Source organism: Cydia fagiglandana, chromosome 1 (assembly GCF_963556715.1).
Source record: "Cydia fagiglandana chromosome 1, ilCydFagi1.1, whole genome shotgun sequence".
NCBI lineage: Eukaryota > Metazoa > Arthropoda > Insecta > Lepidoptera > Tortricidae > Cydia > Cydia fagiglandana.
The window spans coordinates 7,301,214-7,329,100 of record NC_085932.1 but is presented as its reverse complement, the minus strand read 5'-3'; the positions used below and the strand labels follow the sequence as shown (position 1 = coordinate 7,329,100).

The 27,887-nt window shown below is 40.1% G+C and overlaps 2 protein-coding genes across 2 annotated transcripts in view; one reads left to right on the top strand and one right to left on the bottom strand.

Moving 5' to 3' along the window:
* Positions 1–23,220, bottom strand: part of LOC134663291 (lysosomal-trafficking regulator) — a 67,085-nt gene extending 43,865 nt beyond the window's left edge. Inside the window, exons 1-16 of the mRNA XM_063523308.1 lie at positions 22,829–23,220; positions 22,136–22,211; positions 21,244–21,329; positions 20,841–20,956; positions 19,399–19,535; positions 16,280–16,413; positions 15,950–16,033; positions 13,389–15,751; positions 11,268–11,443; positions 10,457–10,582; positions 9,864–9,954; positions 9,312–9,423; positions 7,940–8,124; positions 7,453–7,650; positions 4,724–4,834; positions 4,243–4,359 (exon numbers count right to left, since the gene is read on the bottom strand). Of these exons, the coding sequence (XP_063379378.1) occupies positions 4,243–4,359; positions 4,724–4,834; positions 7,453–7,650; positions 7,940–8,124; positions 9,312–9,423; positions 9,864–9,954; positions 10,457–10,582; positions 11,268–11,443; positions 13,389–15,751; positions 15,950–16,033; positions 16,280–16,413; positions 19,399–19,535; positions 20,841–20,956; positions 21,244–21,329; positions 22,136–22,201 (4,102 nt within the window). The 5' untranslated portion in view covers positions 22,202–22,211; positions 22,829–23,220. The remainder of the gene's footprint in view (positions 1–4,242; positions 4,360–4,723; positions 4,835–7,452; positions 7,651–7,939; positions 8,125–9,311; positions 9,424–9,863; positions 9,955–10,456; positions 10,583–11,267; positions 11,444–13,388; positions 15,752–15,949; positions 16,034–16,279; positions 16,414–19,398; positions 19,536–20,840; positions 20,957–21,243; positions 21,330–22,135; positions 22,212–22,828) is intronic.
* Positions 720–2,261, top strand: LOC134680212 (uncharacterized). The gene has a single exon (XM_063539302.1). The coding sequence runs from the start codon at positions 720–722 to the stop codon at positions 2,259–2,261; it is 1,542 nt and encodes a 513-aa protein (XP_063395372.1).
* Positions 23,221–27,887: the final 4,667 nt, after the last annotated feature.

Below are 27,887 nucleotides of genomic sequence, written 5' to 3'. Positions count from 1 at the left end.
GTCCATTGCCTCCAGACATCGTCAAGTCATGGCTTAAGTTTGTACTCGATTTAAGTCACCTTCAGAAACTCAAGATACCACGACACGTGGTATGCGAGAATGCAAACAACATACAACTACACGTATTTTGCGATGCATCTAAGGATGCTTATGGCGCTTGCGTTTACGTTAGGTCCGTAGATTCGTTGGGCAATGTAAGGGTTCGTCTCTTATGCTCAAAAACGCGCGTCAGTCCAATAAAGGCCGTGACGATCCCGCGTCTTGAACTTTGCGGCTCTTTGGTGGCGGCTAAGCTCTTGGACAAGGTTTTGCTAACTATACGACTGCATGTGGACAGTTGTTTCTTGTGGACAGACTCCGCTGTGGTCTTAGGTTGGCTCAAAACGCCACCAAATAGGTTAAAGCCATTTGTTAAAAATCGGGTGGCTGACATACAAGAAATGACCAAATCACATTTCTGGCGTCATGTGCCTACTGCCAGCAACCCTGCGGATTTATTGAGTAGAGGTGTTAGTGCTGCACAAGATGATAAATTAGAATTTTAGTTTAGTGGACCCAAATTCTTGTTAGAAACTGAAGACTCGTGGCCAAACAAGTCTTTCGATCAAGGTCAATCAGAATTGCCCGAAGTAAGATCAAATGTAGCATCAATCAATATCAAAGAAAAGGAGTTGTTTCCATTTGCACGTTTCTCAAGTCTACGTAAACTTAAAAATATCATGGCTTATGTACAACGTTTCATTGCAAATTGCAAAACTAAAATTAAAACAAAGGGCACTTTATCATTGTCTGAAAAACAATCCGCATACGATTCTTTAATAAAACTGTCGCAAAAGGAATCATTCGACGAATATGATATTTTAGCTAAAGGTAAACCGTTACCTACAAAAAACAAACTGTTGTCGTTAAGCCCGTTTATTGACGAAAAGGGTCTAATTAGAGTAGGTGGTAGAATTAAAAACGGTAATTTTACATTCGAAAAGAAACATCCAATCTTACTCGTGTCTAAACATATTTTAACTAAACTAATATTTCGTTTCGAACATATACGCTTAATGCACACAGGACCTCAACATTTGCTAGCTTCAATTCACGAGGAGTTTTGGCCTATCGGGGGCCGTAATTTAGCTCGTTCTATTGTACACAATTGCCAGCGTTGCTTTTGTCTCAACGCACAGACAGCCCGTCCGATGATGGGAAATTTACCTGAGCAGCGCCTTCAGCCTGGCTATCCATTCCAGCCTACAGGAATGGATTACGCGGGTCCTATATTAGCACTTAATAAGAGAGGTCGCGGTAGCAAGACAGAAAAGGTATACATCGTCATATTTATCTGTTTCACCACCAAATGCATACATCTCGAACTCGTTAGTTCGCTATGTAAAGATTCCTTCCTAGCCACGTTGCGTCGCTTCATTGCTAGACGATCTAAACCTGCTACCTTATTCTCCGATAATGGAACTCAGTTCGTGGGAGCACGAAATGAGCTTTATAAGTTCCTCAACGATAATGCAAGTTCTATAATTGATGAAATGTCTAATGAGCGTATAGACTTCAAATTCATACCTGCATATGCACCACACATGGCCGGTCTGTGGGAAGCCAATATAAAATGCATAAAAGCCCATTTACATCGCGTGTTAGGGAACGCACACTTAGTATTTGAAGACCTCTATACAATTTTAGTTCAAATTGAGGCCTTACTAAACTCACGTCCCTTAACCCCACTCTCGACTGACCCACGTGACATGAGACCTTTGACCCCGGGGCACTTTTTGGTAGGACGACCGATGACTGCTTTGCCCTCGCCTCCGCTTGTCGACGTTAACCAGAACCGTCTCACTCGTTTTGAAAGGCTGGAGCAGTTACGCCAACACTTTTGGGCCAGGTGGCACAAGGAGTACCTTACTGAACTTCAACAACGCACCAAGTGGCGCACGTCTAAGGGTCAACAACTAAAAAAGGGAGCATTAGTCCTCATTAAAGAAGAAGGACTCCCGCCGATGAAGTGGCGACTGGGCCGCATCACAGAGATATATCCAGGGAGCGACGGAATCGCCAGGGTCGCGGATATCAACACTGCAAGAGGAGTGATACGCCGTGGCTTCAACCGCATCTGCCCGTTGCCTACCACTGACATCGACGAGTTGAAAGTTAACCCTTTCAACGCCGGGGGGCATGTTCGGGATTCTTCGGATGTCCTCCCCACCTCTAAGAGGACAACGGCCAACGCTGCAAGACCAGATTGCATACGACATTGACGCGCTCGCACGTACTTGCGTCCTTCTTAAAATTTTGATTAAAATAAAGCCAAATTATGTAATTAATTATCTTCAACGATTAAACGAATCATCAAGAAAGCATTTTTTAATTGAAGAAACCAATCAACCACTATTTATATTTAAAAAATCGGAAATAAACTAAAAAAGTAGGTAGGTGACTTGACTGTGACGTCACTAGTTCTGTTTTCATATAATTGATACCGTTAAAACATCATGCTCTATTATTTGTATTTTTGCTAAGCTAATTAGCGATACCGGTATTTCAAATGAGTCGTATATCTGAGTCGATCTTGTTTGTAGAGTAGAGCCATAAGAGCGTGTCACATTATTGCGGCCTTCGAAGAGACAGACATATTATTGCAGGTGGCTTCCCTTTATCTTGCATAATATCGATTGTCCGAAATACACTTCGCATAGCAGGTTTCGCAGAAACATTTTTAACCGAATGATACTTTTGCATAATTGTATAATTAGCATAACTGTCATGTCGCATAACATTCATTTGGCAGAATTTTGAATAGCAGAATACTACTATCGTCGATTTTACATACGCAGAATTGTATGTAGCATAAATTACATTCCACCGAATTTCTTATGGCATATTGCTCATATTGTAGACTTGAATTTCGCAGAATGTTATGCAGCAGAATAAAAGTTCTGCCGAAATTGTTACCGCATAATACTCATGTCGCTGACTGAACCTACACAAAAGGAATTGCTGCCAGAACTACAGGTTAAGTTAGGTTAGAACTGCGACCCCTACATAAAAGGAATTGCTGCCAGAACTATAGGTTAGGTTAGGTTACAATTGCGACCCCTACACAAAAGAAATTGTTGCCAGAACTGTAGGTTAGGTTAGGTTAGAACTGCGACCCCTACTCAAAAGAGGGTGCGTAACGGTCCATATAACAACTTTTGATATAATTTTAGTCGATATAACGATTGAGGGACATAATGCACTTTTGCTATAACAATACATGGTATATTCTTAAAGAGTCTAACTATCGTCAAGTATAATGAACTTGTAATATAACAACTTCTAATCTAACATTAACAGCGTATATAATTAAGTTCGATATAACGCTCAGTTGGCATAATGTAGCACTGGTATAATTTGTAATATTTACTACTATTATAACAACCTACGTATTCGAACTTAAGGCAGGTCTCAGTTAGGTACGACGACGAGCGAAGCGAGGAGGAGTGTTAGGTAGAACTGCGACCCTACAGCGCGCGAGCCGAGCGAACGAAGCGAGCGTGCCGCGGTAGCGGCCGGCGAAGCGCCAGAACCGACTTTTTTTATTATAACCTCAACTTATTATTATACATTTGAATACATTATACCATAAATACTTATAACAAATATTCATTATATCCAGTAAACGTTATATCGAATAGCTTTTATATCGATTAAACATTATATCCCATGAAAATAGTTATTTTGTTGTTATATCAAAAGTTCATTATACCGCTTAAGTGATTATACACCATGAAATTTTATATCTGTATGCGATACCTATTTCGGCGAGAAACTAACTATCCATCAAAATATTATTCTCATCAACAGTATGCCAATGAATTATTCTGCCTAAGGAAATTGTGCGAAAAGACAGTATGCCAAGTACATATTATGCGACGCAATTTTCGGCAAAACAATTATTCGATTATAGTATTATTCTTCAAATTGAGATTATGCCATTGCATTATTCTGCTTTACAAAATTGTGCGAAACAACAGTATGCCATGAAACTTATGCAAAAAGTAATTCTGCGAAATGATGATTCTGCCAAGGGTTGCTATGCGAAAGTAAAATATGACAATAAATTTTATGCAACATATTAGTAATCCATTGCAGGTGACTGTACCTTAACTTTTTTGTGATAATACAATTTTCAAATTCATTTCTGTTTAGTAGATGTCAGAATACACGTTTAAAAGCTTAATTGAACGGATACAGTACCGTTGGGCGTGGTGCGACGTAGCCAGGTAGTGAGCGCGAAGCCCTGCAGCCACGGCGCCCAGCCCGCGCCCTCCGCGCCGCAGCGCGCCGCGTGCAGCGCCCAAGCAGACTTCAAACCTGGCATATAAACGATTTGGTCAATGTTTTGTATGGATGCGGCAAGCCCGCAGTCCGGATTGTTTTTTTACACAAAAAGGTATTTAAATAAGTAGTGTTGAAATACAACTACATACCTAGTAAAAATATTTCATAAGATAAAAATCATTGTCTTTTACTACAATTACATTACCGATCACTAGTTATTTTTAGGTGCATAGTTGTAATATTTTTTAAAGGATTTAATATTGTACATATCTGCGTCTGTTTGTATTGACCGGCGTGTAATTGGGCCTGTCTGAGAGCCCCTGCTTCTTCACTCGAACGGCGATTACATTCTCAAACCCGACACGACGTTCTCGGGATACTACAAACATGTACTAACCGGCCTTTAGGTGAGCCTCCCGAAGCCCGCGCGCCGCCGCCTCTGCATGCGCGCAGTGCGCCGGAGCGCTCACGTCCTCGAAGCCGTCTTTCCGTCCCAAAGGCCCGGCATCTGTTTAACAAAAACTTGTAATTTATTGATTTATTAGTCAAATAATAAGTAACACAGCATTATAGTAAAACCAAGGCACTGTGAAACTACAAAATAAAATACAATACAAAGAAACAATACATGAAAACAAAATAAATAATAAATAAATATTACAGGACATTTATAAAATACAAGTTAAACATTGGATTATTTTGAGCGACGACTTGACAGCGTGGATCCGTTGCGTCGTCTGACTCGGTCATATATTACGGTCGATATCATATGTCTATTTAACCATTATCAATACGGCGCCTCACCTCAAAAATATGTTGCCGTGAGTTCCACTCCCGCCTTATGGAAAAATTTAAACCTACACAGTTAGGTTTTGGACTCAAAGGTGGTTGTGAGGCTGCAGTGCACGCAACTCGGTCTTTTATTGAGAGTGAGAAATTCGAAATTCTCGTTAAAATTGATGTGACTAACGCTTTCAATTCTGTCGATCGAGGTTCCCTTCTTTCGCAAATAGAAAGTGAACTTCCAGAGATCCAGGGCTACTTGTGGCAATGTTACGGTGCACCCACGAAACTTATGTTCCGGGAGCACGAGATCTCATCCTGTGTAGGATGCCAGCAAGGGGATCCGCTGGGGCCTGTAATTTTTAATCTAGCCATCCATCCGATAATCACGCAACTCACATCGGATCTCAACATTTGGTATCTCGACGATGGCACGATTGGCGGCAAAATATCGTCAGTCCTTGCCGATTTAAAAACCATCTCGGACCGATTTGCTGAGATTGGCCTTACGGTTAACTCTAACAAGTGTGAGGTATTTATTTCTGACAGTATTTCGGTTGACACCAGGGCAAAAATTATTAACGATATTAACAACCTCACACCAAATATTTCAGTCGTTACTCGTGAGAGCCTTACACTGTTAGGAGCCCCTATTTTGGACGAATCCATCCCTTTTACCGTAAACTCCAAAATAGAACAATTTTATAAGTGTTCCAACCTATTTTATGAAATTAACCCACACATGGCCCTTTACATCTTGCGACTTTGCCTTTTCTCACCTAAATTTTTGTACATCCTACGTTGTGCCCCTCTCTGGAAATTCCCCGTTGTCACTGCAAACATTGACCAAATTTTAAAAGACACCGTCGCCAAAATTCTTAATGTTACATTCACACCCTCCAGTTGGATTCAAGCTACCCTTCCGATAAAATATGGTGGTCTTGGTATCCGTTTGACGGGCAGTCTAGCTCTGCCGGCCTTTTTATCGTCTGCCTATGGCTCGCTCACCCTCATTGGCGGTATATTACGTATCCCTTCAACCGCTAATGTGTCGGTGTCGTGCCTGGGGGACGCTGAATCGGTTTGGCGGGCAGACCACCCTGTCGAACGGGTACCAGAGGAGAAATCCAGCCAAGCAGCTTGGGACACCATTACCATAAAAATGCACCACCAATGCCTTTTCCAGAGCTGCGACAACGACCACGAACGGGCGAGGTTACTGGCCGTTTCAGAAAAAGAATCTGGGCATTGGCTGCACGCACTTCCGTCGCGAAACCTTGGCTCAACCCTAGAGCCATCAGCCTTGCGAATCGCTGTTTGCCTCCGCCTGGGCTTAAAGGTATGCGAGCCACACGCGTGTAGGCGGTGCGCCCAACCGGTGGATGCGTTGGGGCGGCACGGTCTGTACTGCCAAATGAGTGCAGGGCGACTTTACCGGCATGGCACTCTGAATGACCTGATCCGCCGCGCTCTTAGCACCGCTTCCTTACCCGCGACTTTGGAGCCGTCAGGCCTCTCTGCCACCGACGGCAAGAGACCGGATGGCTGCACTCTGGTCCCTTGGAGCCTTGGCCGTCCTTTGGCGTGGGACGCTACCTGCGTCGATACACTGGCCCCGTCCCACGTCGAAGGGTCTGCTCGGAAGCCCGGGACCGCCGCGGACCAGGCCCAGACTCTCAAGCGCCGCAAATACGCTTTCCTAATGAACGAGTACGAGTTTGCGGCGCTTGCAATGGAAACGCTGGGCCCATGGTCGACTGACACAAAAAAATTCATAAAAGAAGTGTCGGTCCGGCTAATAGGTGTCTCGGGCGACCACAGAGCAGGCTCCTTCTTTGCCCAGCGTTTAAGTCTGGCGGTGCAAAGGGGCAACGCCGCCAGCATCCTTGGCACCATTCCAGAGGCAGGAGACTTTGGTGAGGTTTTTTATATTTAATTCGTGGTTTAGTTTAGTTTTAGTATAAGTTAGTCAGTAAGCTAGATTAGTTAGTAGTTTTATGTTAATATTGTAGTGAAAATTATAATTTATTAGTTATTTAGATTATTATTGTGAGATAAATGAATAATAACCCATAATAAATGCGATAACTATATTTTATCAATACGGTATTCAGAATTTCACTTGATGCCTTAGGCGCACAAAGACAGAAAAAAGTGCGACTCGGAAATAACATCCACTGGAATTCCGCCTGGCTAGTTCTCATTTACGCATACACATATCGGAGTCACTATGACGTCCCGAAACAAATCGTCTGTTAGTTATGTTTTCTACTAGCGCGTCATAAGACGCCTCGGTCAGTAACAGCGACATCTAACGGACGATTCGCTCGACTTAGCTCTCACCTGTAGATTGTGTGACAGGGAAGGCGAGCACGGCAAGCGGCGCGGGCTCCGCGTCCCCGGCCAGCCGAAGCAGCGCCGGTAGTAGCGCCGGCAGCGCCGCACGTCGCGCACATAGCCGCAGCAGCAGCGCCAGCTCCGAGGCGCTTATCGACCGCATGGCCACCACGTGGATTAGCTCTAGAATGCTGCGCTGAAGATCTGAAGGCAAACGATTTTTTTGTATATAAAGTCTAAGTAGCGAATGTTGAACAGAAATAATAGGGAATAGGTAGGTATATGACAAAAATCGGTAACATAACAACCATCCCAAGTCAGATTCCAGCAATTAGGATCTAAGAGATTGGGGTCGTTTTGTTCCATGTCGCAATATTTTAGCCGGCAGCCAGCAGACACCTTAATAACGGCGGTGAGGTCGACCCAGCTCGGCGGCGAGATGCGTGCAACTTGCTGCCCACTGCTGATAATGTCTACAATAGCTGTTGCTAACCTGCTAGATCCGGATCCTTCAACTCCAATAAGGCGGCGGTCTTGGGCCCCAGCAGCCGGCCCAGGAGCGGCGGAGGCGGCGCCCGCGCGCGGCCCAGCGCGGCGGCGAGGCGCGTGCAGCACGCGCGCGCTAACGACGCGCCCGACGCGCGCGCGCCTTCTTGCCCGTCGGGCTCCGATACTAGTCTATAACACAATATTTCTCTGAATAAGGGCTGATTTAGACACCGCGAGAGTCGCATGGGAGTTTAGTTACATTGCGGACTGTTGGTTACGTCCAATTCCACCGACCGATCAAAACCCGTAATGTAATCGTTAAATTGCCAATGTTCTCTTATTCTTAGCTTGAACGCCCTAGCCAAGTAAGCAATTTATTCTTAGTGATTTCAGGATTATACAAAATTTATCACCACTAAATAGTAACAATCCGTCATTATAATCACGCGTAAACATAGTTTACAACACCAAACAGCACACACCTTATTACTAAAATGCAAAACTATTTGGGCAAACCAAATTGACTTTTACTACTAGTGTTCAATAATTGGTAATAATTAGGTGTGGCAGTAATACGGCTTCGAAGAAAAAACTGTACGGTCGCGAGGTGAACTCAACTAAGATAATCTCATTACTACATTGTAACTTATGTAGAGATAACTCGTTAGGTTTTAAGATAATCCTATAAGTATATTACGAGTATATTGCTATTGCAAAACAACGTACGTGAGTGCATTAATTACATATACGTTGTCAATAAACAAACAAATAATGGAATTGGGTTTTAAGTGCAACTGCAATTAAAATCAATAAGAGATATGTAATCATTCCAAATCAAAGATCCTCTATTTACGCCACAGAACAGACTTAGAAATAGATACAACTTTACTTATAATATACTACGGCGCAAACTGCTCCTTCCGTTGCATCCTTTCTCCACTTCACACTATAACAGGACATGTTCACACCTACATAGAACCCAATTTCTGTAAATATGTTTGATTTTGAAAATATAGTGCGTAAATGTGACGCAACTGAAATAAGCGGTCGCTCTCCCATACTAAAGGGCCCCACAGATTACCAGTTCGCCTTGCGATATCAGCCTGTCAGTTGTTCGGAGCTGTCTAATTTTAAGTCTAACTGACAGGCAGATATCGTCCGGCGAACTGGTAATCGTACGGAAGCTTCTATGCGTGTATTTATGTAGGGTTGTCATATGAAAAAAGGAAATATCCTGATTTTTGTCGTCGTTCATCACGTTCGGACATCACTCTAAAAATTCTGACTGGACAGCCATTCTCATTTCTCTATCAACTAGTGCTGAACAGTGATTTACACAAATTACACTACATGGATGTTAGAAAATGAATACTTACTTGTGTATGAGGTCTGTGAGTATGTCTAGCACGATAACGCATAACTCGGGGTGCGCTAGCCGCCCGCTTTCCGCGTACTGACAGCATGCTGGCCCCAAAGCAGGCTCTGTACCTAAGTAACGCAATGTAAACATAAAAAATAATAATAATAAAGCGTTTATTCTCAAGCTTACTTACATCTAAATACATACAATCTTCTGCCAAACCACAAAACGGTTTGTTAGCAGACGAGGCTCCACTTAGTTTATGTAAGTATTAGTTTTAAACTATTATTGTACATTTTATTGCAAGTGGGTTAAGTGCTATCCCCGAGATGCGCTTTATGAGCCGTAGGTGAATAAAAGACATGGAAGATGTACTAAGAGCGGGAGTAGTTCGCAAAAGCAAACAGTCACGTAACGACGAACACACCACACAAACATACATAAATTGTTACGTTTTCTCTTTTGGCTGTACCATGGGTCAATGGAATATACTCGTATTTATGAACTAGGCATGTCTTTTAAAATTAATCAAATGTTTACATTAGAAAATACAGAATAGAATACTCACCAGTAGGGCTGCTCAAAGAAGACAACGATTCGGACACCTTGCGTGATTTGTACGATGATAGCGGGTCATATTTGCCTATTTCCACGTCTGCCTGGAAACCAATATGCTTTATAAACTTTCGCTCATACGTGCCTGCTACGTAAGAAACCCTATTTGTCGAACATAATAGCTACATCGATATGCATTATCTTCTATGTATATACATAGAAGGGTCAATCAACTCTTAATAACTGTTAGTTGCCATGATAATGTTTCCTACGTTACTCTTAAAACTGACCTATATCACATATGTACTCGTATATGTTTTTCTAACAATTGTTTATTCGTTAATTCGATTCTGCTTCACACAATTTTGTCTCCTACATTATGGGCGGAATGACAGCTACAAATACTTAACTAGCCCAGAATCACGCGTGTCTATCTGGGCTAGCCCCAGATGAACGCAGAAGTTAAAACTTTAGGAAAAGTCCTTAGATTTGCAGAGAAATTGACTAATTTCAAATGCGGTATATTTTAATAGTTGATGACAGCCGTCTTGATTTTATCCGTTCTAATTTGAGCCTTCGTTGTGATGTAATAAGGTGTAAAGTTACCTCGTACCCCTCGTCGGCGCGGTAGTAAGGCTCGCTGTGGTCGGACGCGTAGGGCACTGCAACGCTCTCCTCACTAGAGGAGCCTTCCACGGAGCTGCTGCCGGAGGGGCAAAGGAGCGGCGGCACCTGATGAACCAATACGAAATATAACGTAAAATGCGTGTTATGGAGGGGAGAAGGCTATGCAACCAAGCCTGGTTTAATGCTTTAGATAGCAGAAGGTGTCGCAAAAACCAAACCATGACTGAAACCTCAAATGGTCGTGTCGTTCACGCATCGGCCTCCACAGAAGAAGAAATCTTTAGCCGTTGGGACCACCACAGAGTTTTCTTAGACCGGTCGTGTTATTTGCAAGTGTTACTACAGATCTTTTGATTCGCGGATGTGGCGGAAAGGCTAGGCGCTAGGCTCAGCGTCAGCGACGTGCACTTGCGTCTCGCACAGTGCTCGCAGCGCTTCCATTAGTGCCCGCATTGTCCAGGGACGCTCAACCTAGGTAGGTAGGTAGGTACCCGGCATAGTCGTGCAAGCGTCACTGTCACTACAAAATACAAACGGCATGGCGTGCGCAAGCAGCCACCACGTTCCGCGCTTCCGTCGGCGCTCGCGTTGTTCAGTACAGTCAACTGTAAAAATATGGGTGCACAAATCATCTCAAAAATATGTCCCATAGCTCTTCTGTCAGCGAATAAGAACTATGGGACATATTTTTGAATAAGTTGGCTACACCCATACGAGTATTTTTACAGTTAACTGTACCGTTCGAATTCCGCGAGTCTTACGGGAAAGTCTCGCAAATGTCACTACATACCTTTGCTTGCGGTGGAGGCGGCGGCATGGCGTGCGCAGCGCTTGGTTCAGCTACAGCGACGCGCACTAGAGCTTCACACAGCGCTCGCAGCGCCGCGCTACCGTCAGTGCCCGCGTTGTGCAGCGCCGCTCGGACCACAGCGCAGCTGGCCTCTTTTGAACGTTCGGATGTTACGTCTGAAATGTTCACTGTGGATATTGAATACGTCTTGGTATAACATTTACATACGATTTACATCGACCGGGATGAGGTGAATGAGCGAGAGATTTCCCTAGGAATCAACCGGATGCTAAAAGCTGTGTCTCATTTAAATACTTAATAATACCTTTAACAACCGTATGCACTTTTCAAATTTCTTAGACATATGTGTAAGTAAGACTCGCTCCGGCTATTACTTGCCCGATCCGGTTGATTTGAATCGTTCAGTTGAACTCGTAACAAACTGGTATAGTTGCGTGTCCTCTTAGCTAAGCAACATACGCAATTATTAAAGTATTGTTCAGGCGACCCTCGGTAATTGAATCCTGCAGCCTCTAATGTACCGTGCGCAGTGACACAGAAGAATCGAACGCGACGCGCGACCTTAGCTGCTCTAGAGATACTTATAGACTGTATGTATACTTTACCACCGCTACGCTGTACTGCTTGAGCATAAACGTAATTTGTAAAGCCCTAAAACAGACCATTTAAAAGTCTTCTTAAACCCTGTATCTAAAACGTTGTCTAAAGTCGTACCAATAAAAGTCTGCAGCGGATTTGATAGCCCACGCAATGGAAGTGTTATTAATTTGTCATAATTTCATAGAAGTTTGACGTTTAAAATGACACTTGCACTGAGTGGGCTATCAAAATCGCTGCAGACTTTTTACGGTCTAACTATATCTACATTGAATTCAATAAATAAAAAAAATTGCCGCTAATGTTAAAACGAACCTTTCCTTTAACATAAAAGAGTCCAATTTAGTTTTGCGTGGTACATTAGCAATAGTATAGGTTGTGCCAATATAAAGTTACCAGTGCCGTATTATCTAACCACGTGTCGTGTGGAATGTTCCGTCTGTGGTTTGGTCCGCAACGAAACATTTGATACAAATTGACCAATCATTTAATAACGGCTTTCAACGGGTACAGATGCGCAAATGATAGATGTACTGTATTGTTTACTTCTTTGTGGCTTTCAATGTTTGTTTACGATAGTTAAGATTTGTATTTCCAATAATGTTCGATATGCACTGTGAGCATGATATACGACGACACGACGTGTAACTAGTATCAGACTAATTATAATCGAAGGGTTCTTCAATAAATAATGTCAGTGGACTAAGAATTTGACTAAGTTTACCTGCGTTTACGGTATCAACTAACGTTTAAGGTTTCTTCTCTAATTTGTTATATAAATAAAAAAAAACTTACAAATATTGGAGGCACGACCAATTTCGAGAATAGTGTTTAATTGCACAAAACAGAAAATACGGAGACCACGACTGTTTTCGAACGCTGCTATCGTGTCTATAAGTTATTAATGACAAATGTAATTACTTCATGTAGTCAAGACAATCAAAGAAATTAAAAAACTGACCGATAATGTGTCACATAATATATAGACCAATAGATCAAATATACCAATAAAAGCGCAAAGTGCAAATACATATTGGTAGCATTTTCAGACAAGTTTCTTACGGGATAATTTCTAATTTCTTCTTAAAGGTATCATACTAACAAAGTGACACATGCGACCTATCTCTACGTTGTATTACTAGGATGATGCTTTATTTTGTTTCATAGGACAATTCTACATAGATCGAACTAGTCCAACCAGGATCCGCACCAAGATCTCGGGACCTTCTGCTTCGTAGGCAGGGTTACTATTACCGACTAGGTTAGGAGGACTTTAGTTCGGTCTTTTGTATAGTAGTCGTAAAAAGCTATAAATGGTAATTCGAACCTACAGGTAATTATTTGACCAGGAAACAGAAAGTATTCGTAATATTACCCCCTTACTAATTTCCCTTGGACGCATTAATAGGTCCGATTTGCTAAACCAGTGGGCCTATATATGCAATTTCCATCAGGGGAGAATCAATTGTAGTCAAAAAGCAGTAAAAATAAGTAATAACTCACCTGACACGGCAAATTGCACCGTCAGCAAGGCCTCCACGATCTTAATAAGCAGTCTCATCTCCACCGGCGCGATCTCGCAGTTCCTCACGAAATACAACAACACTCGCAGCAGCGCAAAACTGTCCAAGAACACGTCCTCGTCCACCACGTATTGTCTGAACACGGGGCTGTAAAGACACAGTGCCGCGCATGATTTCCAGAAAGTCCACGCGTTCTTCAAAGCCTCTAAGTAATCGTCTATAGATTCTTCTATCACGTTCTCACCCGCAGCAAAGTTCGTTTTTATCGCTTTCGGCATAGAGATCGACACTTTTCTTATTTGTGACGAGTCACGGCGTTTCTCTATGAATAATAGCTGCTTCTTTTCTTCCGTGACGTCAGAAAGCTCGTTGAATTTTTCTTCCGGAAGTTTAAGCCGGTAGATTTTGAAGCATTTCTGGGTAGTTTCTGACAGAGACTTGAATAGCATTTGGATAGATGCTAGAGAGCTCATTTCTCTGTAATAAGTCGTGTTTGTATTCTCTTTGATCAATTTGAATATTTCAACGGTAATAGCTATTTCGAGTATGGAACAACACTGGTTTGAGAACTCTGGTAAGGAGACCAGTTCCAGTACGTAACTAAGGCCACCTTTTTGAATGAACTGGTCGGCAAAAGACACCGTGTTTAGTAAACTGGAAAAGATATTTAGACACGATACGGTCAGGAAATAGGCCGAGTCTTCCATTCTAATAATGTATCTATGTTTAGCGACTATGAAAGTCGGGTATATCACGCTGAACAGTAACTCGTGCTTCATTTCTAACCGACACTTTGGTGTCACTCGAAGCAAATGGGACACCGTCGCATGCAAGACATTGTTATGATTATCCAGTTGTAGTAAAGAGTTATAGTGGATCAAGAATGACCATATACTCTTTCGATCGACCGGGCTAACGGAGTGAAGGCAGTGTTTCTTGGCGAACCTTTTGTCATCGCTCGGCTCGCAAATAGAACAAGGGAGCTGATCTGTGACCTTCTGTATCAGGACGCTCGCTCCCAAATCCCCGTACACAGTATGTTCTAAAACTTGGAGACATTTCGAAGCGACCGAGTCGTGCGTTAACATCAATCTGACAATGTTTTCCATTAACAGTCCAGGGGAAAAGCAACAGCAGACGCCAGAGTTTAACATAACACGCAGTATTTTATGTCTGAGCGGGGCCTGAGCTGATACTTCCTCGTCCGTTAACAAGCAAGCCAGTGTACCGTACAAAACTGATACGCAACAAGTGGACGATAAGGGAAGATCTGTGCTGGCCTCGCCTAGAATGTCATGGTGGTGATGCATGCCCGCCGCGACCCGCGCACGGCAGACCTTATGTCTAGTACGAGGGCAAGCTGCAGAATGCACAACCTCACTCCGCACCCTCTTCATTCCGTTTATTAGCTTCCCCACGGACTCTAACAGCTTCTTTATAAGCGTGACGGCCTCGTCGTAATCAACGCCTCGTATCCTAATCATCAACTCGACGCATTCTCTGAGTAGACCGCCTTTGAGACACTCCCCGTACAGCTTGAACTGATCGGTGAATTCCCTTAAATTGTCCAGGGTGCGACACTGCATAAGAAGACAGTGGAAGAATGCTGTGATAGAATACGCTATGCCGAAAACGAATCTGAGCATATCATCAGACTGAGCCTCTGTTAAAGTATCATCGACGAGATTCACATCAGACTTCTTATGGTACTTAGAGCTAGATTTGCAGATTACATCCTCTAATATTCTTAGCAGCATCGGTAGTATGCCATTGTTTATTAGTTTGGCACACAGGTCGGACCGGATGAGAACTTTATCTAAAGAGACTATTAGTAGTTCTGTTAGGGCTACTTTTATGTGAGAGGCTTCGTCCGCACTCTTTGAACAAGCGGGCAGCGAACCAAACTGTAGAGAGCATAGGTTTTTTAATGAGAAATTTATACACTGCATTGATATTTGTGAACCTTCAGAACCCGACAGGCTGCTTTCAGCTTTACACAGTTCCTGCAGTAAATCCGTGATCATGAGGATGAATTCAAACGCGGATATCTCAGAATTGATAACCTCTCTATGCTTTTCGTTCATATAATCATCCGGTTTTGGTTTTGTTTTCTTTGGCGAATGAAAAGGGTCACTGTAAAGTTCATTGGCGTACTCATTGGAAGACTTTAGGGGCGAGTTGAAGTACTCGAAATCGTCGGGAGAAGAAACTTTGATGGCGAGTGACCGGTTTAGAACTTGCAAGTCGTCGTTGGAGTCAGCAGACTCGGAAGAAAGTTCTTGCTTAAGCGTCTTCCTTTTCGTTTTGACATCGGCGTCTTTACTTAGGCTTACGTGTCTCGATCTAGGATTACATAAAAACGGTTTTAAGTTATTGTGTTGCTATTCCATGATTGATGCTACAAGTAAATTATTTAGAAGACTTAAAAGAATCAAATTTAATATAGATACTATACTTAGAAACAAAAACATATTGGATTTTCCTACATTGGGGACTCTCAAGATACCATCAATCTGAAATTGTATTGTAATTAGCAATTACCGTCCTGTCGTACTCCGTTCGGATACTGTAGTGTTGTTGATTTTTGATGCCGGACTGCCAGTAGGCTTTTGTTTGGACCATATCCTGCAACAAAATGCTATATTATCTATTACCGAATATTACTAGAAGCGCCATTCATCATTATGTTAAACATTTCCCAAGAGAAGACATGGCAATGACACTCGAAAGAGTTCATGCCCACGGTATTCATTTAGTACCAACACGATACGTATATGTATAGTAATATGAGAGTATTTTTTTTTTCTATTCCTTTGGCGTTCGTCGATAAACGATTGCCAGCTTGGCTATCCCCCTGGTTAGATGACTCACCTATTAGAAAATAGTTGGTGTATGGGCGCTCGACGGGCGCGCGGGCGCGGCTGCGCCGGAGTGGACGCGCCCGCGCTCAGCTCGCCGAACAGCCAGATAAGGACGGAGCTCAGTTGGCGACAGCATGAGAGGCCCTGTATTAACATTAATTTTTTGTAGCACTAAGAGCAATTTTTACCGATATCAAGTGCAAGCCGTGAAAAAAAAAACTTATTACGAGATTTCATATTCTTAGGCCCACTTGCACTACCCCACTAACCCGAGGAGTTAAGCGGTTAAACCTGGAGTTACCCAGGTTAACACTGGGTTAACAGTTTAACTGCTAGTGGGATGGCGCAAGTGGCGCTTAGTTATTAATGAATAATGATCCGCATTCCTAAAATAACTTTTTCGGCGAATACATTATCATTACGAAGTGTTCAAGAAAAACCTGTTTAGACAAAATACTATTCACGATTAAGTAATGCGACAACTTTCTGTACATCGCGACGCGTATATTTGATACCGTTTACCGTTTTTAGACATTACGCTTATTTTGATAACTACTAAAGACATAATTGAGTAAGTCATGAGAATTTTTATTAGCCCGCGAACTTTCAGAATTCGTTGGCTCCATATGGGAAAATTTAATAAGAAGGCACTTTTATTAGGTACTCTATTTAAAATTTCTTGCATTAAAATAGCAGGTACTTATAGGCAATATATTTAAGAGCTAGATAAAGATAAGAATCATAAACTAGATATAACGACATACAAAATATATTACAAAATATATAGGTACTTAAGATTAAGATTATATATTATACCTATACTTACGAAGTTACCACTATTAGGTTACACTTACTAAATTTCTTTAAAGGGGCATTTAAATTTCTTAATTTTAAAATATCTCATACTACTTAACTTGACAAATCATTGTCACTACTCTCAGAATTCCAACACAATAAATAAATGTCTTAAATATGGCATTTCAGCAAGGTAGTGCTGCCAGCGTCTACGGCACCTTGCCGAGGGGTGATTTTTTAGTGTAGTTTAGGTTTAGGGTTGCTTTTTTTATTAATTTAGAATAGTTACATTTAGTTTATAAGTTTTTATACAATATTAATATTTATATGCTTAATGTTTCAATAAATTCAGAAATGGCATCAATAGACTTTTTTTTTGTACCTACCTATAAGGTTCATTAATTACACTTTTTTTTACTAGTTTTATCGCAGTAATTTGTAACAAAATAACAATCCTAATCCATTTAGATATAACATAGATTTCAAACATAAATGGGTGGAGCCGTATTTATTAGTCATACCTACCTAGATATAATTCAAACAAACACAAATTAAGATATTGTTAACGAGCTCTCCTAATAAACAAGGGACATAATCATAATCAATTTAGTTATGAAGTAATATAGATATAGTGGGAAGAACCAGTATGTAGGTTTCTGATCAATGCATCTAATAGTACGCATAGAAACAACGCGTATACCGATAGCGCCGAGTTTCTGGCAACAAAGTTTTACAGGGTGGAGGGGTTTAGTCCGTAAGCGGCTGAGAGAAAAATCTCCAGCGCAGCCGAGTGAGGATTAGGCCTCCACATCTGACAAAAAAATAGTAGGTACTCATGCACCGGCATGCCAATGGCAGAGGGGAGGGGGAAGGGCATTGGGTTGGGGCTAGTCAGAGATACTATTTTCTTCTGCTTCCTCGATTCCTCATGACTGAGGGCCGCGACCACATGAGGTCGTTATTTAGTGCACCAATGCTCTCCATTCTGCACGATTTTCCGCCTTCCTAATAATAGGCGCCTGTGTAGATCCCTGGCAGGCCTTCTTTACAGTGTCCACCCAGCGGGTTGGTGGATGTCCACTACCCCGTCCTACATCCACCATCCATCCATAATAAAGTGCTATACTTATTCCAACTTTTACTAAAACGACAACCACAACACATAACTATCAAGCTTCTGAAAAATTATAGTAAGTACTTAAATCAATCCTAGTATCCTACAAATATCCAGTAGCTATGCTTATCTAATGATAATAATGTGTATATTATGTTATACATAACATAATACATTGCATTGAGAAGTGTGTTATGCATCGAGATATGAACTATTTACGTTATGATAAGATTAAAACGATTACTTAATGTAATAGTAAGTTTTACACGGCGATCTATTTAGATTCCAATTATTAATTACATACTTAATCATTATCTTGTGACCATTACATATAACCAACTAAAATATCTCAAATGGGCTGAATACGTGTCTGAATCGAACACGAACGGTTCGATTAAGACTTAACATTACTAGCTAGGTAAACTCAAATATATTTGTAAAAAATAAAACGCAGGGGTAAAGGAAGATTAGGAAGTGTTGTTTAAAAAGGTTTAAGACATCACATCTTTCAATAATCGATGAAAAAATCACGTCTTCCTCTTATTATTTTGATTTTTTATAATAATACATCGGATTTATACTTATAGTGACCTAAAAATTACAGGTAACGGAGTTGCTATATCGATAACTCAACCATTGGTACTTTTCATACAGTGATCACGCTAATAAGTTTGGTTTCCTATTAATTTCCTGTTCACAATAATTGTTAAGTAGATATTCATATCGTTTAATTCGGTTGTTTAGCTACGGTTATGAAATGAAAGCATGCTTATACGCTTTACGCTGGTAGTAAGTTGTGCAATAAATATTGCTTGTTACAGCAAGCCAAACGGTTCATATAGTTAATCTATGCCGGTAAGTACTTATTGCGTCTTTATAATTATACCTAAGTAATGATGTATGATTTATTTTTAATCCAGTTATTGATTAATTTACATGAGAGATGCGTAAAGCCAGCAAATTACAAGGAAACAAAACTTGCGACGGAAGACAGATCGCGCGGGTTTCCACCTTTTATCTCAATTAGGGCCACCCCACCGTCATAACAGTTGCGCCAACTTTGTGTTGATCAGGAGCCATAGAGTTAACTAAACGCTCGAGAGACGCTAGCAAAAAAGTTACCACAGATTCCCACCGTCCGGCCGTCTTCGTGAACGTTAGTCAGGCGGCAAGATATATCAGTCCGACTTCATTCGCTATAGCTTTATGTAGAATCGTACCTCGACTCCTAGTGCTCTGAGCAGCGCCAGACAGCGCCATGCCACGCCTCCCAGCAAGTACTTGCGCAGCACTTCTCCGGTCGACTGTGAGTTGGTCTTTGTGAACAGACTTGTCGGACGATCTTCTTTTTCCTCAACTATTAAAAAAAATCGATTAGAATCTTTGGATCATAAAGAATACTAATTACCAAGAGGTTACAAGATTTTTTATATAAATATAAAGCACTTGGCAGTAAAAAAGTGCTATTTCGTGAAGTGGAAAAATCGAACTTTGTTTCTGTTAAACATGAATTTTGTTACCGTTAGTAGTTCATGTTTACGAGGGACAAACCACCGCTTGCGATTGTTTAGGTAGTTACTCGACAAAAAAAGTGCAAGTCACTTTCCGTTCTGTTACGATACGAATGGCATTTGACTTTGACTTTCAGTACCTTATTTTAAAAACTGTGCTTTTTATTTATAAAGACTTGCATATTTGGTTGTCGAGTGACTACCTAAACAATCGCAAGCGGCGGTTTGTCGTTTGTAAACATGACCTACTAATACTAACGGTAACAAAATTAGGTAATGTTTAACAGAAGAAAACCTACTACTTATAGGACAGTGGTTCTTAACCTTTTCAGTCCGGTTACCCCTATGACTAACTAGGGAGCCTGATTTTACCCCTCCTCCCAATGGTAATAAAAACTAAACGTGTACGTTTGTTATATTAGGATAGCTTATTACCCCCGTAAAATGCCAGTTTTACCCCCACGGGGGTAATTACCCCCAGGTTAGGAACCACTGTTATAGGAGGTAGAAATGCCATTCATATCATTTATTTTGAGAAGTTTCATTTTCCACTTCATCAAATGGCACTTTATTAATACTAAGTGCTGGTATAAGATGAGGAGTTCCCTCTATTACTCATGAATCCCTTGTTCAGAACTGGAATATGACATGAATGAAAGCAAGTGGGGAAATGGGAAATTCTCATTCTGGAAGATAGGATTGAAAAGACGAGAAACAGAGGAAAGCCTCTAGGCTTTCTTCTGTTTCTCGTCTTTTCAATCGCCAATAATCGCCAATCGCTCATTTTATAGATAAAACTGGTCCATGAAAAGGAGCGATTGGCGATTATTTCACCGACAAGAGCAGAGCTCTTAAGTTGTGATGATGATGGAACCAATCTGGGTATAGGTATATACTTTTCGTTTTAGGTCTGAGGTAAGTACCTATAGACCGACCGCTTAAATGAATCCTCGCCTGCGCGGTACGGGGGCGACGGGGTAGGACGACTAAGGGTGGCACGGGGAAGGCGCGGGCGACGTACGCCTGCCGCCCGCCCTACCCCGTCGCCCGCGTACCGCGCAGGCGAGGACTCGTTTAAGCGGTCGGTCTATACCTTAATTCTAAGAGCATCTGTAACCACGGTCGCAACGAATACATGATTTATGGTTTACCTGGTGCTGTAACATCATTTTCTTTGGGTGAACTGTGAGCGCTCAACGAAGACGTCACGCGGTGGATCCCACAAAGCAACTCACAACCCACTAGTGTCACCACTCCGCTCACGGGACTACAAACGAACGAAAAAGATATAAATAGTTAATTAAAATACCAGGTAAAAGTAAGCAATTTCCGACGCTATCCGCCCGTAGTACAAGGTTTTAGAGCGACCTCTTTTCATTTTTGTTATTTGGTGTTTTACGTATTAGCGCTCAGGTCGGTCAGATCTAAACTCTAAAGTACCCTACGCCGTATATTTGGGTCTAGACTGAAACATTTTAGAGCACATGCATTTATCGTAATTATCGTAGCACAAATGACAAACGTGTTAATTAATCAAAGCTTAATAATACTTACCAAAAATTGATGAGTTCCTTCGGATTAGCGCCGCCATTAAGTCTGACAAGGAACTCAGCTAAGAACAGGTCCAGCCAGGTTGATTTCTGCAACAACAACACCTCTGTTCAAATGCACTTTGGAGTACTTCTTCAAACTAGCCCTTCTTCAAGACTTCCTTAAATGAAAACCGTGAGACTGACGAGAAGATTTGGCAACGGGTGGCAACGGATGGCAACAGTTATCTTGCAGAATCATTAATGAAAAGTAAGTGAATTAAGGCAGCATAGAATAACAAAGTTCAATACATACTTCAAACAATACTACCTAAATGACATCTCCAACTACAAGGTCCCACTAACGAGCTAAAGTGGTCCCGGATGCGAGTACAATATGATGCGGGGCTGTCTTAAACTATGCTGGGGCCCTTGAGCACATAAGAATTGGGCCCTTTTGGAAAGTAAAGAAAGCTAATTAAAATTAAACTAACATTTTCTACTATGATCTTCTATTTATTATGGGTAAGTGATCAAATTATACTGTTACTGTCTGTCCTTCGGGGCCCCCTGAGAATGGGGGCCCTGTGCACGGGCCCCGTGTGCCCTTATAGTAAAGACGGCACTGGCCTTTGGCATCCGCATAGGTACTACGAATACCTATCGATATAATTCGAGTCTGTGCGGAAAGAGAAGAGTCATAAATACGGGATTCCCTTGAGTGTCGAAATATACGTTTTTCCGGCATAAACAGTCGTATCTTTTGTTTACGTTAACATAGAAGTTTGATTTTTTCACCGACCGTATGTCCTTAAAAAAACAAATCTAATTAAACAAAACTAATTAAATCTAAACAAACTATATCTCAATAAAACTAAAATAATAATAACAAAATGTAAAAAATCTTCCCTGCTCACCTCATAAGTGCCAGTCTCTGCTTTGAAGAAGTGGTCCCAGTAAAGCTTCAGTGGTTCTTCGGCCATCGCCTTTCAACTGTGACAATGACGAAGTATATTAATGCCTACATCTTTAAACTCATTGAAGTACCTACATGGTACCATTTCTATCTGGAAGAGATTTAGAATTTCATCATCATCATCTCAGCCGTAAGATAAGATTGTTCATTTATAATCTCGCATAACTTTCATAACAGCCATATACAAAAAATTAGCTGAAACTAATTGTTACCGAATTGCCGAAAGCTAATACACTGCCTACGCAGTGCGCACCGGTAGATACAAACAAAAACTTTACGTTTGAAAATTCTAACCCACATAAGTCTTATTCGGTTAAAAATATAGTCCATTTCAATTCGATAGGTATACAATTTATTCACCGAAATCGCTTTGTATTAGCACATGGCCCATCTGATCCTACATTTGTCATCACAACATCCTATCGAATGTTGGCTCCAGGGGAGTCACATGCGCATTGCCGATCCTTTAAGTTTATAAAAATGTGCTGTATTTATGCACTGTTCTATGTACTTAAATTGTCAAAGTATAAGGGTTAAATATTTTGCATGGCGTAATTGAAATAGATAGTATCGTAACTTAACCCATTCATTGAATCAAATCTGTTACATATGGCTATACACAAACATAACCCACCTTGCAACAGTCGGCTTAAGCTTCGCGACGAACCACACAATGTAATTAAAACTAACCGATGTAGGTTAAACAAATGTTAAAACGTCATTTAAACACACTTCACAACGCACTAGCACTAATTCGGTCATTCACTAAACTCTCTCGTAAACGACGCAGCACCAAAACTACCAAACCACGGAAACTAGTTTTAGTTTCTCTATGTACGACGGCCGAGCGTAAACTAAACGAACCCGCGTACAAAACAAAACTATTCAAATCAATTTACATTAAAACGTGTAGTGTCGTCTCTGACGTTTGATTCGCGATAAGCGGGACGGATAGTAGGACAACATCAGAATCAACCCACGGGAAACCTTATCTATGCGGTCGGTCATTCATTATTTATAATAATTGGTTACGTTAAACGAGTTTAGACTTTAAATTGATAAGTTAAGGTATATTTTGATTTGGAGGCGAAACTGCAGTTAGCTTAGGTCGATCGTACCGGACGTCTTGGTGGTTATCAGTATATTCTGTAGCATCTTTGAGACAGTTAATAGACCGCTCGTAAACCTTATTGTAACAAAGTAAGGTCTAGTATTGACTGGTTAAGTGTGTAGACAGAACACAGATAATAGCTAGGCATATATATTTATTCTGCGAATGTTAAGTACCTACTAGTACCTAAGTAGTATCATTGTATGTTGATGTTTTATAATGTTTCTGCTTATAAACTTTATTAAGATAAGCTTCAATTAAACATGTATTGACAAACCACATATATCTAGGATATCGTGGCAAACTCTCACGGTGGGAATGTCTATTGAAAATACATAGTTATAGCTAATTTCTTTTGCCTAGCGGTCCTGTAGGGCTACCGCCAATACCGAAAATCGTCAATTGCGGGGATTTTTCTCTGTCACTCTAATTACGCCTTTATTGGAGTAAAAGAGAAAGATCCCCGCAATTTGCGAATTTCGGTTTTCGCGGTAGCCGCTCTGGCCATTTAGTTAGCGCCGTTGTCCAGCGACCGTCGCTCATGCGTGCTACGTGACGTACTAGGCAAAAGAAAAAGAGGAAAAGCAAGAGCCAGATGGGAAGACGACATCACACATACGGCTGGCAAACAATGGTTGACACAAGCCAAAGATAGAGACTATTGGTCATCGCTGGAGAAGGCTTTTACCCTCGGCTAAGCAGCTACTTTACTATAACTATTGACTATTCACATTTAAATTACAATCTGTATTTTGTTGACTCTATTATTTTATTACTTCCTTGTAAATTATTTTTAATTTTTGATTAATATAAAAAATATATTTGAAATGAAATGACATGAAAATATTCAATTTAATTAAATGTATTAAACTTAATGAATAATTAATAAACAATTATAAGGAATTTCTCAAAAATAGCATGATAGAATAAGGACATATAGTACTGCAACTTTTTACGAAGCACGTCTTTTAGTGATTATTAATTGTGATTGTATATTTTATATTCGCGAGAAATAAAAGGCTTCTTTATTTTATTTTATTTATTATAGGTAACTCCGACAATTCTAAAATTATGTATGCCACCTAAAGAGATAATTATAAGATAAACTAATTTGTATTCCTCTATCTCCAAAAAGTGCTTTTTAACCAACTTGAAAAAAAAGGTGGTGGTTGTTTATTTGTATTTACATGCATGATTTCAGATTTGTAAATGTTAGAGTACAGGATATTACTTTTAGACTTATTTTTTTAAGTAATGTATTGTGCATGTCATAACTACATTGCAGATTTTAGGTATGTTAAGCTTAGCAACAAATTAAAAGTGGAAAAATTCACTGTATTGGCTTGGCTGTTTTGTCTTCTCTTGTCTTTCATATATTATGTTTGATATTTGTTGTAAGTACAGTCAAGTTAAAAATTATTCTAAAGTAGAATCCTGAGTGTAATGAGGGATTCAAGTGTTAACGCCCAAGACGAAATAATTTTGATACCGTGTGACACATACTGCTTTTCACATCAACTATGAGGAAAATAAAAAAATCTTAGTGTTGACACAATCTGTTGCTTAAACAGATTATTTAAGCTAAAAAATAATGTGCAATAATATTTAAAATAGTGTGCTAGAACAGAAAAGTGTTACTTTGATCCCTCCTAGCAGGGAGGAAAGGTGCCACTTTGATACCTCCTAGCAGGGAAGAAAAAGCTCTCTTCCGAATAGGTGGTGTGAAAAAGATATTTGTTTCATAGGTAGTACTAAAGATGAACTGGTTACCAACTTTATGTACATTTTAATAAAAGATGAATAAAGTTCTCTCTCACAGGCATGTGTGGTTTTTTTTCATTTATATAGTTGAAGCAGAAACTTAGTCTGTGTATGTTGACTTTTAACAGATTAAAATGACTTTTTTCATCAACATTTTAAAGAATCATTTACACTTCCCACCAGAAGTCAATAAATAGATATTTTCAAATATTTCAGTTATGCATGATGTATTCTTGTTATAAATGTAATGACAAAAAAATATCAAATTGTTATATTGATTTTCTACCCTTCTAACCCTTCTATTATTTCTGTTGTCTTACTACAATTTCTAATATCATGTATTTTTTTTAAGTTATTGCTTTTAAAATGGTAGGTAGTTTTAATTTAACAAGGTAATGGCAATAAATTGGTGCCACCAATTAACAGCACCTAAAGTTGACGAACTTTATATTAATGCTGAGTATGTGGAGTAACACAAGTAACTTACCTACTTTTACGCAGAATACTGCAATCCAGGGGACTAAGATAATATACTTATTGACGAAGACATAATCTTAACTTAAAACTACAACTAACTTTTAGCACTTATCACCCATGGGTTTAACACAATAAAAGTAAGAAATAAATGTATTTACAAGTATTTATTTGGTTATGTTTTAGAAAAATAGGTAAACAAAAAACCCTCTCAACAGCTGAACTTATTTTGACATTTTTGACGTTGTCGAGGTCCTTTACAAGCATAGGGATACTTCAGACCAACTTTAGACATTTGTTTTAAGCTGTAACAGAGGGGCGTACCGGCGCGAGGCTTTGGTCCGGTACCCATATTTCGTTCTTGCTTTCACTTATAGCTGCGTCTCTTTCTCTATCGCTCTACTTATGCCTAAAAGAGAAAGATGCCCGTAACGTAATTTGTGAACTTCGGTGTCCACGATAGATCCCTGGATTCAGATATATCTGTAAAGCCCTTATAGTTTTTCTTATTTTTTATCTGGCAATACTGAGGTTTTAACGTCAAATCCAGGAAGTTATATATTAATCGGGAGCGAACTGTCACTTTTTTTGTCATACTAAATTGAACCTTATCACCGAGCCAGAAAATTGTTCGTACCAGACTAGAGAAAACGGTCCACATGAGATAGAAAACCAGAGCCCCGTGTCTCACTCGCACATGTTGCCAATGTAAAAAAGATACCATTGTGGCAGTATTTATATCAATATACTACTGAAAGTAATTACCTTCATATACTATTTTAGTGCTATATTCCGATTACAGTTCCGATATCTTTTAAATAATTTGTTAATCATTATGATGTCAATATTATTAACTGATTAAACCAAGCATGTGCATAACAAAAAAAACATTAAATTGAATATGGTAGAAATTGTAGTAACTTTGGATATTAATTGGTATCCCCAACTTGATGACATATTTTTCGTGTACACACACACACACACGTGTACAATCAAGAAAACACTGTCAAACTCATTAGGGTGACTATGATATCGGTGCGATTTGGATCGGTCTTACAGAATTGTTATTACGTACTTAATGTAAAAATAAGTTTACCTAAATAGTATACTAATAAATAAATAAAGATATACTTATTTCGGCATGTTTAATTATTCGATTCATGTAATGAGAGCTATATAATTGCAAAAAAAATAAATCCAAAGTCCTTAGACATTACAGACTCATGTTTATACTTACTTACATAATATTTAATTACTGAAACGTTAATTCTAACTATTTATATAGATGTAATCGATTCTATATAGGTTGGACACACATTTCCGTCAGTATACAAAGGCGGCAAATTTGAAAATTTTGTTGCAGACCACAAATCTACGATGACGCTTACGCTTAAAGAATAGCTTAAGTATGCAAAAGGGAAGTCATCACGTATATGAACACACCATGAGTATGATATTGATAGTGATAGGTATTTTGTTAAGCATAAATAGTGTAAGATGCCGGTTTACACAGTTAAATGTAAGTTTTTATTTCGTTGTGTGCTAATATTTTATTATTTTAGTCAATACTCAAGATAATTTCGTGTATAAACATAAATTGTTACGCCACGCTACGCTAGGGCTTGACAAAATGAGTGGTATCGATAACTAGTCGGTATAGTATTAATTTATAAGGTAATTTGCGATACAAGTGTTGAAAGTAAGAATCAAATTCGTAACGAGTGGTGATAAATTAAAACACGACCGAAGGCAGTGTTTTTAATCGACACGATTTGCGAATTACCTAGTTACGTAGTACAACGTTTTACCCCATCCTGGATATCTGTCTCGCTCTCTCTTATAGCTGTGTTTTTGATGTAGGTACGGCGGACCACACCTTCCTCACAATCGACCATGATCGCGATTCAATACGCCCATCCCATCTGTAACAGCTTTTATAACGACTAAAAGCTGTTATAACGACTAAATTAAGTAAGGTTGTTGTGAAGCGTTTTACAGGAGAGAAAAGAACTATATCCATCTCTTTTCTGGGACAATTATACTAGCATAGGGAAAATACAGTATGATTCTCTCTGATTATGTACGAATGAGAAAAGATCCTGGCCAAACTATACATTCAATCTTATGCTAATATCCCACATACATATGACTTATGGTCACCCTAATTAGAAAGAGATGGAGGGCTCAGGTTTGATGTCTCATGTGGACACACTTTTTGGCCAGTGTACACTATCCCGTTTACTCTCTACGTCCGTGGTCAAATCAAATTGACATTTTTGACAGTGCACCACCAAGGGTATCGAGGGATCGGTCGTGATTAGGGTTGCCAGATCGAAAGGCGCTATTA

Excerpts from the sequence above, each read along its gene's own strand:
- LOC134680212 (XM_063539302.1), top strand. The coding sequence starts at position 720 with ATGGCTTATGTACAACGTTTCATTGCAAATTGCAAAACTAAAATTAAA.